Source organism: Protomyctophum parallelum (assembly GCF_964188405.1).
Source record: "Protomyctophum parallelum genome assembly, chromosome: 6".
Taxonomy (NCBI): Eukaryota; Metazoa; Chordata; class Actinopteri; order Myctophiformes; family Myctophidae; genus Protomyctophum; species Protomyctophum parallelum.
Window position 1 is genome coordinate 34,222,037 of NC_139701.1, and position 13,396 is coordinate 34,235,432.

Consider the following 13,396-nt stretch of genomic DNA (forward strand, 5'->3'; position numbering starts at 1 on the left):
CAATCCAAGTACGGAAACATTGCACTTCAAACTCTGACCTGGTCTGTTTTCTGCAGGCATATCAGAAGAACTTGAGGTCAGAGTTCACCATCCTTGTGTAACTTGAAAATTACCCAATATCCATACAGATGGAAGGGGTGGAATTTAAATTGAATACACAGTGGTACTATCATGCAAAGCAATAATACTTTTACAAGTGCATAATCAGTTCACCTCAGCTCAGTTCACTTATCACCTCACCTCAGGTCAATGCTATATTCATATTGTGTAAGGCTGTAAGATAAATTATTCAGGAAATTGAAGTGAAGATAAAGTGGCAAGATTACTTTCCTAAATCCATACGCAAGTTCAAAGACTCATTCTGATGCATCATTGTGTGACCAGAGCACAGCTAGCACATACTGTAGTGTATTTTAATTAGCCTTGCTGCCTATGTCAGTGTCAAATATTGGTTTCTTTCCACCAGTATTCATTGTAATGGTATTTCGTTTGGAACAAAATATACAGTGTATGAGAAAAGTTTGCGTGGTCTGGTTATTAGGGTTAGTATAGCAATATCTTGCTATATTAATGTTCAATTAATTAACACAATGAGAACAATTCAGTATAAGTGAATAACTTTATTTGAAAAGAATAGAAAACAGTGCAGAGTAGGCAATCTCATGTAGCCTGGCAACTTAATAGTTATACATCTTCTTCATTTCATAGCCTCTATTAGCGTCATTAGCATTAGTTTCTGACAACATGACATGAGTCAGTACATATACACTGATATGGCATCTGAACTTCATATAAAAATAAATCTCTCAATAAATGAAATACACACCCAATCAACAACAAAGTTCTAAAAATTGCAGCAGCAAGAAGTAACTACTATATGTCTGGCACTGGTATTATTGGTTTATGTTGTACATATTCTTTAACTTTATATTATATACTTTACTGGATATTAGTGGATAAAAAAACCCACAACGAAGACGATTTACCAGAATACCAGAATTTGATATTCTGGTAAGACAGTCTTTGTTGTGTGTTTTTTAGTCAAACATTTCAAGTTTAAGCTATCCAAATGTCAATTAATTTGCTAGTTATAGTTTATTTGTTAATTTTGGATATGGGACTAGCACATTTATAATTACATTAATAATAACAGAAAATTATGTTTTGAAGCTATTGTAACTGAATGAAACTGAGCTATTTTTTTAAAAGGTCTTCAGTTTGAATGTCTGTTCAAGCATTAACAAATGAAGACACTCCAAAAGAAGCTACAGAATGTTGTCTCCATGTTCTCCCCAAACCAATGGACCATTGTACTGTATGTGGCAATTTGTGTTCCCAGTGGGATTAAACAAAACGTTTGCAGTGCTGCAAAATGACAACAGATGGTATCGGTGACAAAGATCTTCCACGGTAGATACTCCTAGTAATAAAAAGTACAAGATTACCCTCAAATTATAAAAGAAAAAAATGGTCTAGAAGTGCTTATCAGCTATAGATGGGCAGCAGAGCTATATCATTATCAAATTATACAACACTATAATAACACTATAATAACATGCTACCATCTAAGCACAAGGGAGAGAAAGATATGACTTTAAGGGTATTCCTCTGTATCCAACCTTTGAGGAGAACATGTGAAACATACAGCCCACGGGCAGTCGCTTAGTCACTCTCTAAACTCCCAGCACAACTCTGTGTGGTGTGCAACACTAGTGCATATTCACTGATATGGCATTAGCCTATTCTAGAAACATGGCCTACACCAAAGGAAGACCCATGTCTATTAGTAGTATTCACAGAGCCAGTGGTAGCAGAGCTTACACAGTGCAAACTATATGCCGGATTTACATGGAAACGGAATCTGTCTGTAGACATCAAGAGGTTCAACATCAGATTTCCTCTTCCTATGTGCATGCGGCCTTGAGGAGACAGAACAACACAGTCATAGAATAATGTAACAGGTGGCAGCATATGCACTGATATGGCAGCTCACCCTCACAGCCACAGAATAATGTAACAGGTAGCAGCATATGCACTGATATGGCTAGCTCACCCTCAGTAAACAAAATGGCAGTGGCACCCTCTTCATCTCCCATATATAAACCCATAGGAAGCTTTCAACATGGTGTCCTCTATATTAATCGAACACACAAGCAGGTAAATCATATACATGAAAAGATGTATACGGATAATCAGGGACAGCAGTTATAGAAGGTCTGTCTGTGCGATGACCACAGTGTTTTCGGTTTGGCAGATCAGACAGGGAGGGATGAGGAAAGGGGATGGGGGCGACTAGACTATAGGAAAAGCGATAGAAGGAGACAGGAGAGAGACTGAGGTATGGCTTGTGTCCCCCCCCTCTCTCTCTGTGTGTGTGTGTGTGTGTGTGTGTGTGTGTGTGTGTGTGTGTGTGTGTGTACTGTGTGTGCACATGCTTCTACATCCAATTGGCCAACACGGAGCTGAGTAGCGCCATCAAAAGCAGCCACACAGAGGACATCACTGTACAGACAGAGATGAGAGACAGAGTGAGACAAATGACTAATATTACAGTAGAGTATTATACACTGCCTTTTATGCAAGCATGCTTGACTGTATATGATACACTGATACAGCATATGGGACCCCAAATTCTGAGTATAACACATTTATTTAGCTTGCTATGGTGTTGGTCTTCATTTTTAAATAATGCAGTTATGGGTTTGTACGGTATATGCCGTATGTGTGCATGTGTGTTGTTACCTGCAGTAGTTGAATTACACTCCATGTTAACCAGGGAGTCTACATAGGCATGTCCCAGCCACTCCTCGTAGGTCTTCCTATCGGCCACGGCCACTAGACGGACCGTTGAATCTTTGAAGATGAGATCGGTGCTCTGATAGGCTGACGAGTCAAACATCTTAAATTCCGTACCACTGTCACTGCTGAAATACTTCTACAGAATTAAGGGGTGGGATAGCAGTAAAGAAATGTAAGACAGAGGAAGGCAGAAAGAGAGAGAAAGCAATACAGAGAGACACCAAGAGAAAGTACACGTCATTAAAAACATCAAAACGAATGACTGAAAAGGTGTATTTTGAGAAATGTTGTAATAATAAGCTCTCCTGTTGTATGACCTTGTGCTTCTGTATGCTGAGAGTGCATTAAGAAGGGAAGGAACATACATTTTATCAAGACAAGAGAAAAGAAAAGACAACCAATCCTTTACAAATCAGTAGCTTCTATTGTGCAGAGCCCCCTACCTGTGCAGAGTCCAGTAGTCCATATACAACGTGGATGTTGGTGTCAGGCCGTACCATTACGGCGTGGGAGGGGACCCTGGCCAGGTTGCAGTCTCTGTACTGGGTGACCTCAGCCCTGCTGCCCTGGGAACACAGCAGCTGGAAATCAGTGGACACCAGACCCTCAGCCCACGAGTCGCCGTTACCTACACAGAAAGAGACAGAGAGAAAAAATACGTTTTTTGCCGTGCCACAAGGACACACACACGTGCGCAAACACACACACACACACACACACACACACACACACACACACACACACACACACACACACACAGTATATACTGTATACTGATGTTATCTTACCGTCAGTGTTGTCGAATACAGTGGAGTGTTTGATGAAAGCCACATCTCCTCCTCCTTTAGCCAGACACCTGGACAGTGGGGGAGAGAGAGAGAGAGAGGGGGGGAGGGGGGGTGGGCTTTAAAACCTGTAATAAATTACTTTTCATTTAATGGAAATATTATGAGGATATAGACAGGAATATTTTTGACAGAACTGTTCATGCTCCACTAAAATAGGTAAATAGAGTAGTTCATCAGGGCGAGACTGTAAGTACATATCTATATCTATAACATTCATGAATATTCATGATTTCACCCGGATGTCACTGGTATTCGGTCTTGATAGCTCTGCATGAGAGATTGGTCAGAAGTTGGGTGAGTGTTCTGTTCCCCATAGTTGATAGTTCATGAGAGATTGGTCAGAAGTTGGGTGAGTGTTCTGTTCCCCATAGTTGATAGTTCTTCTACCAGAGCTGTTTTGATAGAAGTCAGATTACAGTGGAAATAGGAACTAGCCTTCAGAACCATAGGGAGACATAGGGGGTCTAGCTTATACCCGTCAAAACAAGAAAGGGAGTATGAAGAGAAACTTGTCAATAACAGCTTTTATCTGACGAAGAAAGTTCTTACATGGGATGGATTATGTTTAAGCATGTACGAAACCTAAGCAGCAAATCAGCATGTAAAACATCCAACTCATTTCTATCTATGTCACAGGTTCTTATCCCCAGAACAGGTTTTTGTGAGCATTACAATAGCTTACCTGAAAGCTCCGGTGTATCCGTCATAAAGATCCATTCCCTTTACACATTTGTTTTCTCCTGACGAGTCTCCAATACACAGGCCACAGAGGTTGTCTGGGAAACCAGCTTGATTGGCACCCGGCGCACAGCTCTGCTTGAAGAACTGTCCCGCCGCTATGCCCCATGGGGAAAAGAAAAATACAAGTTAATAATTAATAATATATACATAAGAATAAATACAAATTAATTAACAGTCTACTCCAGCTCGATTAGTACACCAAGACGGAGACAGACACACAAACCACTCACCTTGGGGAATCTGACATTGCTCAGGTCTGATTAGACCTGCCTCCATCAGTGTTGCTATGGGAATGTTCCATCCGGCTGTGCGTCCGTAGCCGGTGTGACAGGAGGACTTGCCGCGCAGATCCTCCAGGCGTTGGATGTCACGGTTACTCTTCTTCACCACAGCAATCGCATAGTAGTTGGAACCATCAGCCTCAGCTGTAGAAACGGCGAGGTGTTGTGTTGTTCAGAGACATTCACTGTTGTTGCAATGCATTTTCCTATACACATGGCTGCAGAGGATGATTCTATATACTGGGCCTATACTTGATTGACTAAAAGTTCTCACCAGTATAGCTCTCTCCTGTGGCAGGGATCAGGCCGAAAGCTTTGCCAGCTGTGTATATGTCACCTCCATCCAGAGTAATGGCATCAGCTTCCTTATTCTGCGCGTGCGCGCGCACACACAGACACACACAGACACACACACACACACACACACACACACACACACACACACACACACACACACACACACACACACACACACACACACACACACACACACACACACACACACACACACACACACACACACACACACACTCACACACACACACACACACACAGTTTATTTTATACATTAGTACACCTTAGTGTTCCGTTCATCTATATACGTTACTTTGAAGTATTATCTAAAACTAATTTGTATGGTCAAAAATCTATTTTCTAAAAGTGATTATGTGATTATTATCATGATTATATTGGCTCTTATAACCTGGATTCTCTGCATGCAGTTGGTGTGAGAGTCTCCTTGGATACACTGGATGGATGGTTGCAGACCTTTCTCATTGAATGCCCCAGCCATAGCAACACACTTGTCCCGCTCACTGCTGGACAACACACACCACCGCAGGCTGTTTGGGATCTCTGCTCACACAAATACACAAACACCAACATGGAAAAATGGAGGTCATGACTGAGATAGGTGGATCCGGCAAACAGACTGACAGACAGACTAAGCCGGCGATTGATATAGCTATATATTACCTGAGGGCTCACAGTCCATGGCTCTCAGGGCATGATAATATGGTTTGCCCATCCAGACCCTGGGATCCTCTGACTCTGCTTTCAGGAACCTGGAGGATGTATTAGAGAAGAGCACAGTTCCGTCCCCATATGCCTTTGATGAGAAGATTGCGAAGTCTGACTTCAGCTGTGACCAAAAAGTAAGAAAACACATTCGATCGGTCAGTCTCACACCTTGGCTGCAGGAGCTTAGAAGAATCTGGTACATGGTAAGAGAGATACTTTATTTGGAGTAAAAATTCAATACATTCAAGTTGCTTTATTAGCATAACTGTCAAAAGCACATTTTAGGGCCCATTTCATCATGTACTCAGGCTTATGTGAGCACCCTAGAGAGTTTTTAAGTTGCTTAATTCAGTATTTAGATATTTTATATTCATTTTAGCTGCCGCGCCCCCTTCCTAAACAAACCCATTGTAACTTCAACCTCCATTTTAACCATGATAGATTCATCGAAAACACCTGTCCTGGTGACTCATAATACTGCTCTCCTAATATGTGAGGTGCCCGCATGTTTTTAATAACGTTTTTCATTTATATTTTTATAATTGTTTTGATTTTGTTATGGAGCCTTATTCTTTTCCAAAAAAATAAATACGTAAAAGATTAATGAAAAAAGTAATAAAAAAGGAAGTATCAGTCACCAGAAAAAAGGATGGGTGAATCTATCATGGTTAAAAAGGAGTTCATAGTTACAATGGGTTTGGGTTTGTATAGGAAGGGGGCCGGGCAACTAAAATATATCTAAATACTGAGTAGACGATAAAATGACCAAAAGGTTGTTTTGTTGTGTGAAATATCCCTAAGGTTTGTGGTGCTGTGACATACCACGCCGTCATTCAGCATGTTGTAAACCACGGAGGGCGTGATGCCGTCACGGACCACAATGCCACGTCTCGGGACGCGGACCAGGTGGCATCGGCGCCAGTCAGTCACAGGGGCTCTGGTCCCGTCACGACACAGCAGCTCATAGTCTGAAGAGATCAGACCTTTTGCCCACTCCGGACCTTTACCTATAGTGGGTGAAAAAAAGACCAATTAACCAACGACGACTATACTGTATCTCACTGGTTCCCAAACACCGGGTCGGGACCCATATGTGGGTCGCAGACACATGTTTTTCTGTCTGTGCAGGAACCTTTTCCCTTTTTTTAAAAACAATAAAAAGCAAAAAAGAATAATGAATTAAAAATAATTCAATGTTTTTTCAGTAATTTCATGAAGAATAAAAAACCCATGAATTTGAAAACAAATGTTTAACGGTAGTGTAATTGGATTTCTTTGGTTAAAATAAGTGTTAAAAAGCTCTATATTGTGATAGTTCTCATTGTGTTTGTTCAGTAAGAGGAGTCTCCACGTCTCTCCAGCTTTTTATTAAACAGAAAATGCATTTTCAGAAACTGAAACTGGGATAACAATGTTATCCAATCAGGATAGAGGAATTGTAAGTGATGACACAAAGAAAAGAGCAGACAAAATTGGAACTGGACCATTATAAAAATGAAGGTCATAAATATTACCCTCTTCTGATTGGCTGAAATTTTGTCCCAGGAGACCCCTGTCTAGATCTACAAGCTCAAGCTTGTAGATCTGATATTTTCTGATATTTTGTTTGGGAACCACTGAACTAGTGGTTCTCAAATTGGGGTCCAGAGACCCTCAGGGTTCCTCAATGGACCCGAGGTCTGTAACTATATGAGAGCATACGAATTTAATTAATATACTTGTATACTCCCATCAGAGACGGGGGGGGGGTCCTTGAAATTAAAATCTTTGAGAACCACTAGACTGAAACATAATTGGCGGCTGACAAACAAGTTACTAAGTTACCGTCGGTGTTCTCCAAGACAGTCGTTTCCTTGATGAAAGCCACGTCTCCCACTCCATCAGCGAGGCACCTGCACAGAGAGAAGACAGTGCAGAGCAAGTTAACAAACTGATCCCAGACATGCAAGCAGGTCTATGACAGACACCTGCACAGAGAGAAGACAGTGGGCAGAGCAAGTTAACAAACTGATCCCAAACATGCAAGCAGGTCTATGACAGAGTGGTCAGAAACCATCACTATGTTCACATAGAGCTGTCCAAGACTGTTCCTGTTATTCTAGAAATGTCTTCTACATCCTGACAGTTTTCTGAAAAAGCTATGTTTCTATGTCAGTCGTTCTTTGATTATTATTTTTTTGCAGATTTACAAACTTGAAAAATAGCAGATCTACAAGCTCATAGCGCGCCACTGAGTGGCGCGCTATGAGCTTGTAGATCTGCTATTTTTCAATAGCTAAACCATAACATAATGCTAACACCAAAAGGGGTTCCCGCCCAGAATGGGTTTTAACTTTTAACAAAGGAAAACAAGGAGGGTGAAACGTCATAGCCCTTCCTCATATGGGTGAGTGTATGAAGGTGTATACCTGAAGGCCCCCGCATAAGAAAAGTATCGCTCCTGTTCGCTTAAATCACATTTGCTCTGTCCATGCTCATTTCCTTTACACAGTTGACACAGAGATGGTGTTGTGGCACCGGGGATACAGCTAGCGTTGAAGAAACCTGCAACGCCTGATCGCACACACACAAACACACAAACACAACATGCAGGCATGAATGGATATATTTTGAGGAAAGGTGAAGTATATGTATCAGCCAGTGCATGTATGTATAATCTACTGTACTGTACTGTACTGTATTTGCCAACTTGGTATGTGTGTATGTGTGCACTCGTGTACACATAAATGTATAATACAATACGTGTAGAGCAGTTGTGATTTACTGGTGTAACGGAAGTCGAATGTGTTTTCCTCTATATAAAAATCAGCAAAATCAACACTGTTTCTTACTCTGTTCAATGTTGCAGCCCATAACAGACATCATGCCCTGGTCTATAAAGTATCCTAAAGGCATGTTCCAACCAGCGGTTCTGCCTTTCCCAGTGTGGCAGCTCTTCTTCCCTGCCAGGTTGTTGATGGTGATGCCAGCGGTCGCCTTCTTCACCACAGCAAGTGCGTAATACTGCGTACCTCTGTCTGAATCAGGAACAGACCAAGTGTTGGGGGTTAGAAACTGTAACATATAAGTATTTGTGGAAATCAACATGATGGTTTTTGGCTGCAGACTGGCACAGTGCCAGTGAGCGTAACAAGACATAACTTATCAATTCACTTAAAATATTGTGAATCAGGCTTGATAATGATATACGTATAAGATAGAAAATGTAGATACAAGGGAAGCTTGGCACTTTGTGTAATGTATCAGCAAATGATTGGAACTGGGATTTCTGATGAATTGTTTATGGTTTGAAGTTATGATAGAATGTGTTAATACCGCATTTTTGAGGGGCGCTAGCCCCTCCTATGCCCAGCTGTGTGTGTGTGTGTGTGTGTGTGTGTGTGTGTGTGTGTGTGTTTTGATGATTGGCTGAGCACGGAATGTGATGTATGATGATGTATGCTGTTAAGAGTGCCCCTCACATTTTTTAAATACTGCATGGTCATACTAATAATCAGTCAGCAATATAGTTCTAATGATGAGGTCGCTCCATATGTCTCTCTTTCCATCTCTGTTTATATTTCCAAAAAAGAATCATCAGATAAGACTGATAGAGTGTTAGCTTCCAGTTCTACTGATTTCTTTAGCGTCAGCAGGACTATTGTCTTCAACTCCTTCCTGCCATGTTGAGACATTGAACTGTACTCAAACTAGTGACCCTTTACACATCAATATTTAATGATGACATCACACACTCTCATTGCAAAGGGGTAGATGCACTGGTTGACAGGTTTGGGCTCCTTTGATCCCTGAATAAGTAATTTACAAGAACAAATTATAGGAGAGTAATTTAGTTGCTATAGAGAGAAGCTATATACATAAGTATAGAGGGTATGTGCATGCATACCGTGAGTGGCAAATCGTGTGGCTATGTGAGTGGAAGTGAATTTAACGTTGTTTAATGCAATCAGACTTTTCTGTTTGGATGTATGGGCTGTCAAGGCCAGAAAGTAGTTTTTGCCACGCAGTAGGCACATAACTTCCAGGTATGATGATGATGATTCTTTTGTGTTCTATCGACAAGGTGCTATATAAATAAAGCTTTATTATTATTATTATTATTAGGCCTATGTCACGCGCATCTATATTAAAACACAATTCACAGTACTAACACAGCCATGTGTGACTACAGCTCATGTGTATGTGGTACTATACACTAAATCTGGTGCAAAGTATAGTTATGTGTGTAAAAAAATCTACTAAAAGTAAAAACTAAAACTAAACAGCCATACACTGAGCTAAGCGGCACTTGTTCCACACTATGCCTCGTATGTATTTTGCTGAGCTGCCTTCACATTTGATTAACTGCAGATCATGACAGCTTGGAATATTATGGTGACAATGTGGCCTATATTTCTCTTTTAGTAATTGTAGTCTTTACCATCACTGGTTGATTCTCCAGCAGCCATTTTAAGGGGAGCAGTCTTTCCCTGATCGTAGATGTCAGATGTGGACATGGATAATGCATCTGCTTCGTTTCTCTGAAGGAACAACATAGAGCAGACATGTACATGTTTAAAGCTATGTGTTCTGTTCCTAGTGTTAATGTCCCTAAATGGACACATTCTGAGCAATCAGGAGCAGTCTATTCTTAAGGGTGTCTGAATAAATAATATCCATAATAAGTATTTATGGATATATGGATATGGATATGGATTCGACTGGAGGCGAAGATGGAGGGCTCATCTGAGGACGACCTAGAGAGATAAGTATTTAAGATGATTTAGAATTAAGAATTTGGTGCCTCAGTTAATGATGCAACCTCTACAAGTTTCAGAACCCTCAAGTTCACATTCTCAAGACAACACTATTGTTTTCTCAGTCCAGAGTTGTAAAAGTCCCATGTGTTGTAAGGTACTCTGAGATCATGAATGCACCTTTTGAACCTTATGCTGTTCAGTGCTAATTATTGGTCATCTATTAACAGGAGCCATGCTTGTTGCAACCAACATGTGGAATGCCCTACCAACAGTCATCAACAGTCAAAACCGCTCTCAAAGGGCATGCACCTACGGACGGCTGCAATTAGAAACTGCCCCCCATAAAATCTGAATCCCCACACCCCTTTTCACACTCACTGTATATGTTTCTTTTCCCTTTTTACCTCCTCTAATGATGATTTCCAGTTTTCTGCTATATAGAAGTGTATATTTGTACTATTATGATTAATTGAACATGGTGTACCCTATTGTAAACAAGTGTAATGCTTTATGGTGTCGTCCACAGTTAACAGTCTTGTATTGAGTTGTACTAGAAATGTACTGTAATTCTCCAAACTGTTAATAAATACTTGCTGCTGCTCATAATTCAGGATGTCTCTGTTGCCTGGTTTCTTTCCCAGTGATCAAAGCTTGTGCTATTGGCCCTGAAAGACTGATGTGGCTCAGCCATGAAGTGAGATATACATAGACATACATGGTGAGAATTTGCAATTTGATGCTAATAGTTTCCCATTCACATATGTTTTCACAAGTTCGCAACTGACCTGTAGTTTCTCAACACAGCCTTGAACATTCACTCCAGTGACACAGCTGAGGGTGGGACGGATGGATACAGCAGAAAAAGACTGTGCCATGGCCAGGCATTTTCTCTGCTCATTGTCTGAGATGGTACACCATCTGATGGTCTTCTGACCAGAGACTGGGCGAGGGAGAGACAGAGGGGGGAAAAAAGAGTAGTAGTAAAGATATAGAAAGGAGACATTTTCTGAATTTCTAAAAGTAGTCAATAAGAACATTACCCTAATACCTTTGTAATAATAACTACTACTAGACTTAACCTATGATTGTATGTTAAATTATAAATAATGAATAATGTCACAGACATATTACAAAGGTAACAACATAGACTCAGAGATCAAATGTTCGGAGACAATAGACATATATAGACCATATTCAGCTAAAATAAAATAATAATATATAATAATAATAATTAGTCATTTTGCAGCAAGTTAGCGAAAGTTTCGTTACCTGTGTGTAATATTAATAGTAGAGCTACGAGCACTCTCCACGTGGCCATGGTCGTATCCTGATGGTGAAATGGTCCTGTTTCTCCTTTGCTCTCCTTTATACCAGGTTACCTTCTGCTGATGTGAAAGTGCAAATACCAGAGTCCAAGATTCCACATCCAGGCCACGCCTATAGCCTGAACATGTAAAATAGCTATACTTCCAGGATATTAGAGCACAACTGTCTAAGAAGTGATGTAATTTCTGGATCACGAGACTCCCGCTTGCAGTTATGTTTCTGACTCTGTATGAATGTAGCTGTGCTTTCAAAGTAGTACAGTCCTCATCTGTGCCACCCGCTTATACCTGGAATGACACGTCTCTGCTAGTGGGACCTGGCTCAGGGCCATGAAGGCCAGCACAGACGTCCTTTGACAAGCAACAGGAGCTCACCTCTCCCCTCTTTTTCCTCTCCTCTTCTCCTGTGCTCACTTCTACTCCACACCTAATGCTGCCATCCTCCCATTTCTTTCACTCTTTTTTAAATTCCTTTCTTCTGTCCTTTCCTTTCCTCCTCTCTCCATTCACAGTGGTTTTCCATGTTACCCTTGTTGCAAACAGCAACCGACCACTGGAAATTGTCTGTAAATAAACCAAGCTGACTCATATACCCTCAATATTTCTGCTACTACCAGAAAAACAAACATATACTATAGGCCTATAGCAACTTTTTAATTATGCCAATTCCCTTATGTGTATAGTCCCTGTCACTGCTGACCCCTACTGTTGATCTTAGGGAAGGAGTAGACAACCACATGTCTCCTGCGATACACATGCAGTTACCACTTACCAGCCCCTTCTTTTCACCTGACAGAGGAGTTTAGTTGGGTGCAACGCATGTGGTGGAACATGCTATCCTCCCCAGTTCCGTTCCCCGCTGAACAGGTGCCCAGACCTACCTGTAGAAATCGGTAGGCCTAGTGGTGTAACATGTGTCGCTATCATGTCAGTATCATGGATCATGATTATCAGGTTAGGCATAGTGTTTGTGAGGTTATAGGCATAGTTTTAGTGAAGTTAATAGAGAAAGTGAAAGTGAAGATCTTGTTATGTTCTTCCACAGAAAAGTGTAATGACCTGGTGACCTATGAAATGATGACCTATGATGTCAATGTTGTCAGTTACTGGAAAGTAAGAAAGAAATTTCACCGAAAAGTGAGTAAGAATCTCAAGAAGGGGAAGTGTTGCCAGACTGCATAATTGAGTCATAATTTTAGGAAATGTGCCTACATATATGTCTGCTCACTCATACATAAGATACAACTCAATATATCTGAAAACATCCTACTATAAATGTGCCACGTCTCTGTGTGTGTGCGTGTTCGGTTGTAATGCACGTGACTCGAGAACCGTTTGACCCACCGACTTCACATTCGACACACGTGTTCCACACCCCCACAGGGAGTGCAGTGCCAGGTACCCACGGTTGTCCAGAACCACCACAAAAGGCTCTGGTCAGGCTCTGCCAGTGGGCCTAATGAGGCCAACTCCTTTCACCTGGGCCAGGCTCTGCCAGTGGGCCTAATGAGGCCAATTGAGGCTCAACCAATCAGGCTCTGCCAGTGGGCCCAATTGATTGCCAAGTACACTTTTCAGTTTGCAGTCTTCACACACACACACACAGGCACATACACAGATCTCCATGTGGGACACCGGCTGAC

General features: G+C 41.2%; 1 protein-coding gene across 1 annotated transcript; it reads right to left on the reverse strand.

Moving 5' to 3' along the window:
* Nucleotides 1-607: 607 nt before the first annotated feature.
* meltf (melanotransferrin) lies at nt 608-11,978 on the reverse strand. The gene is made up of 16 exons (XM_083767924.1): nt 11,698-11,978; nt 11,214-11,368; nt 10,110-10,209; nt 8,521-8,706; nt 8,098-8,242; nt 7,514-7,581; nt 6,512-6,696; nt 5,645-5,810; nt 5,373-5,524; nt 4,944-5,040; nt 4,619-4,813; nt 4,330-4,483; nt 3,588-3,655; nt 3,243-3,427; nt 2,743-2,935; nt 608-2,502 (listed from the first exon to the last, which is right to left on the reverse strand). The coding sequence occupies exons 1-16, from the start codon at nt 11,744-11,746 to the stop codon at nt 2,438-2,440; spliced, it is 2,163 nt and encodes a 720-aa protein (XP_083624050.1). The 5' UTR covers nt 11,747-11,978; the 3' UTR covers nt 608-2,437.
* Nucleotides 11,979-13,396: the final 1,418 nt, after the last annotated feature.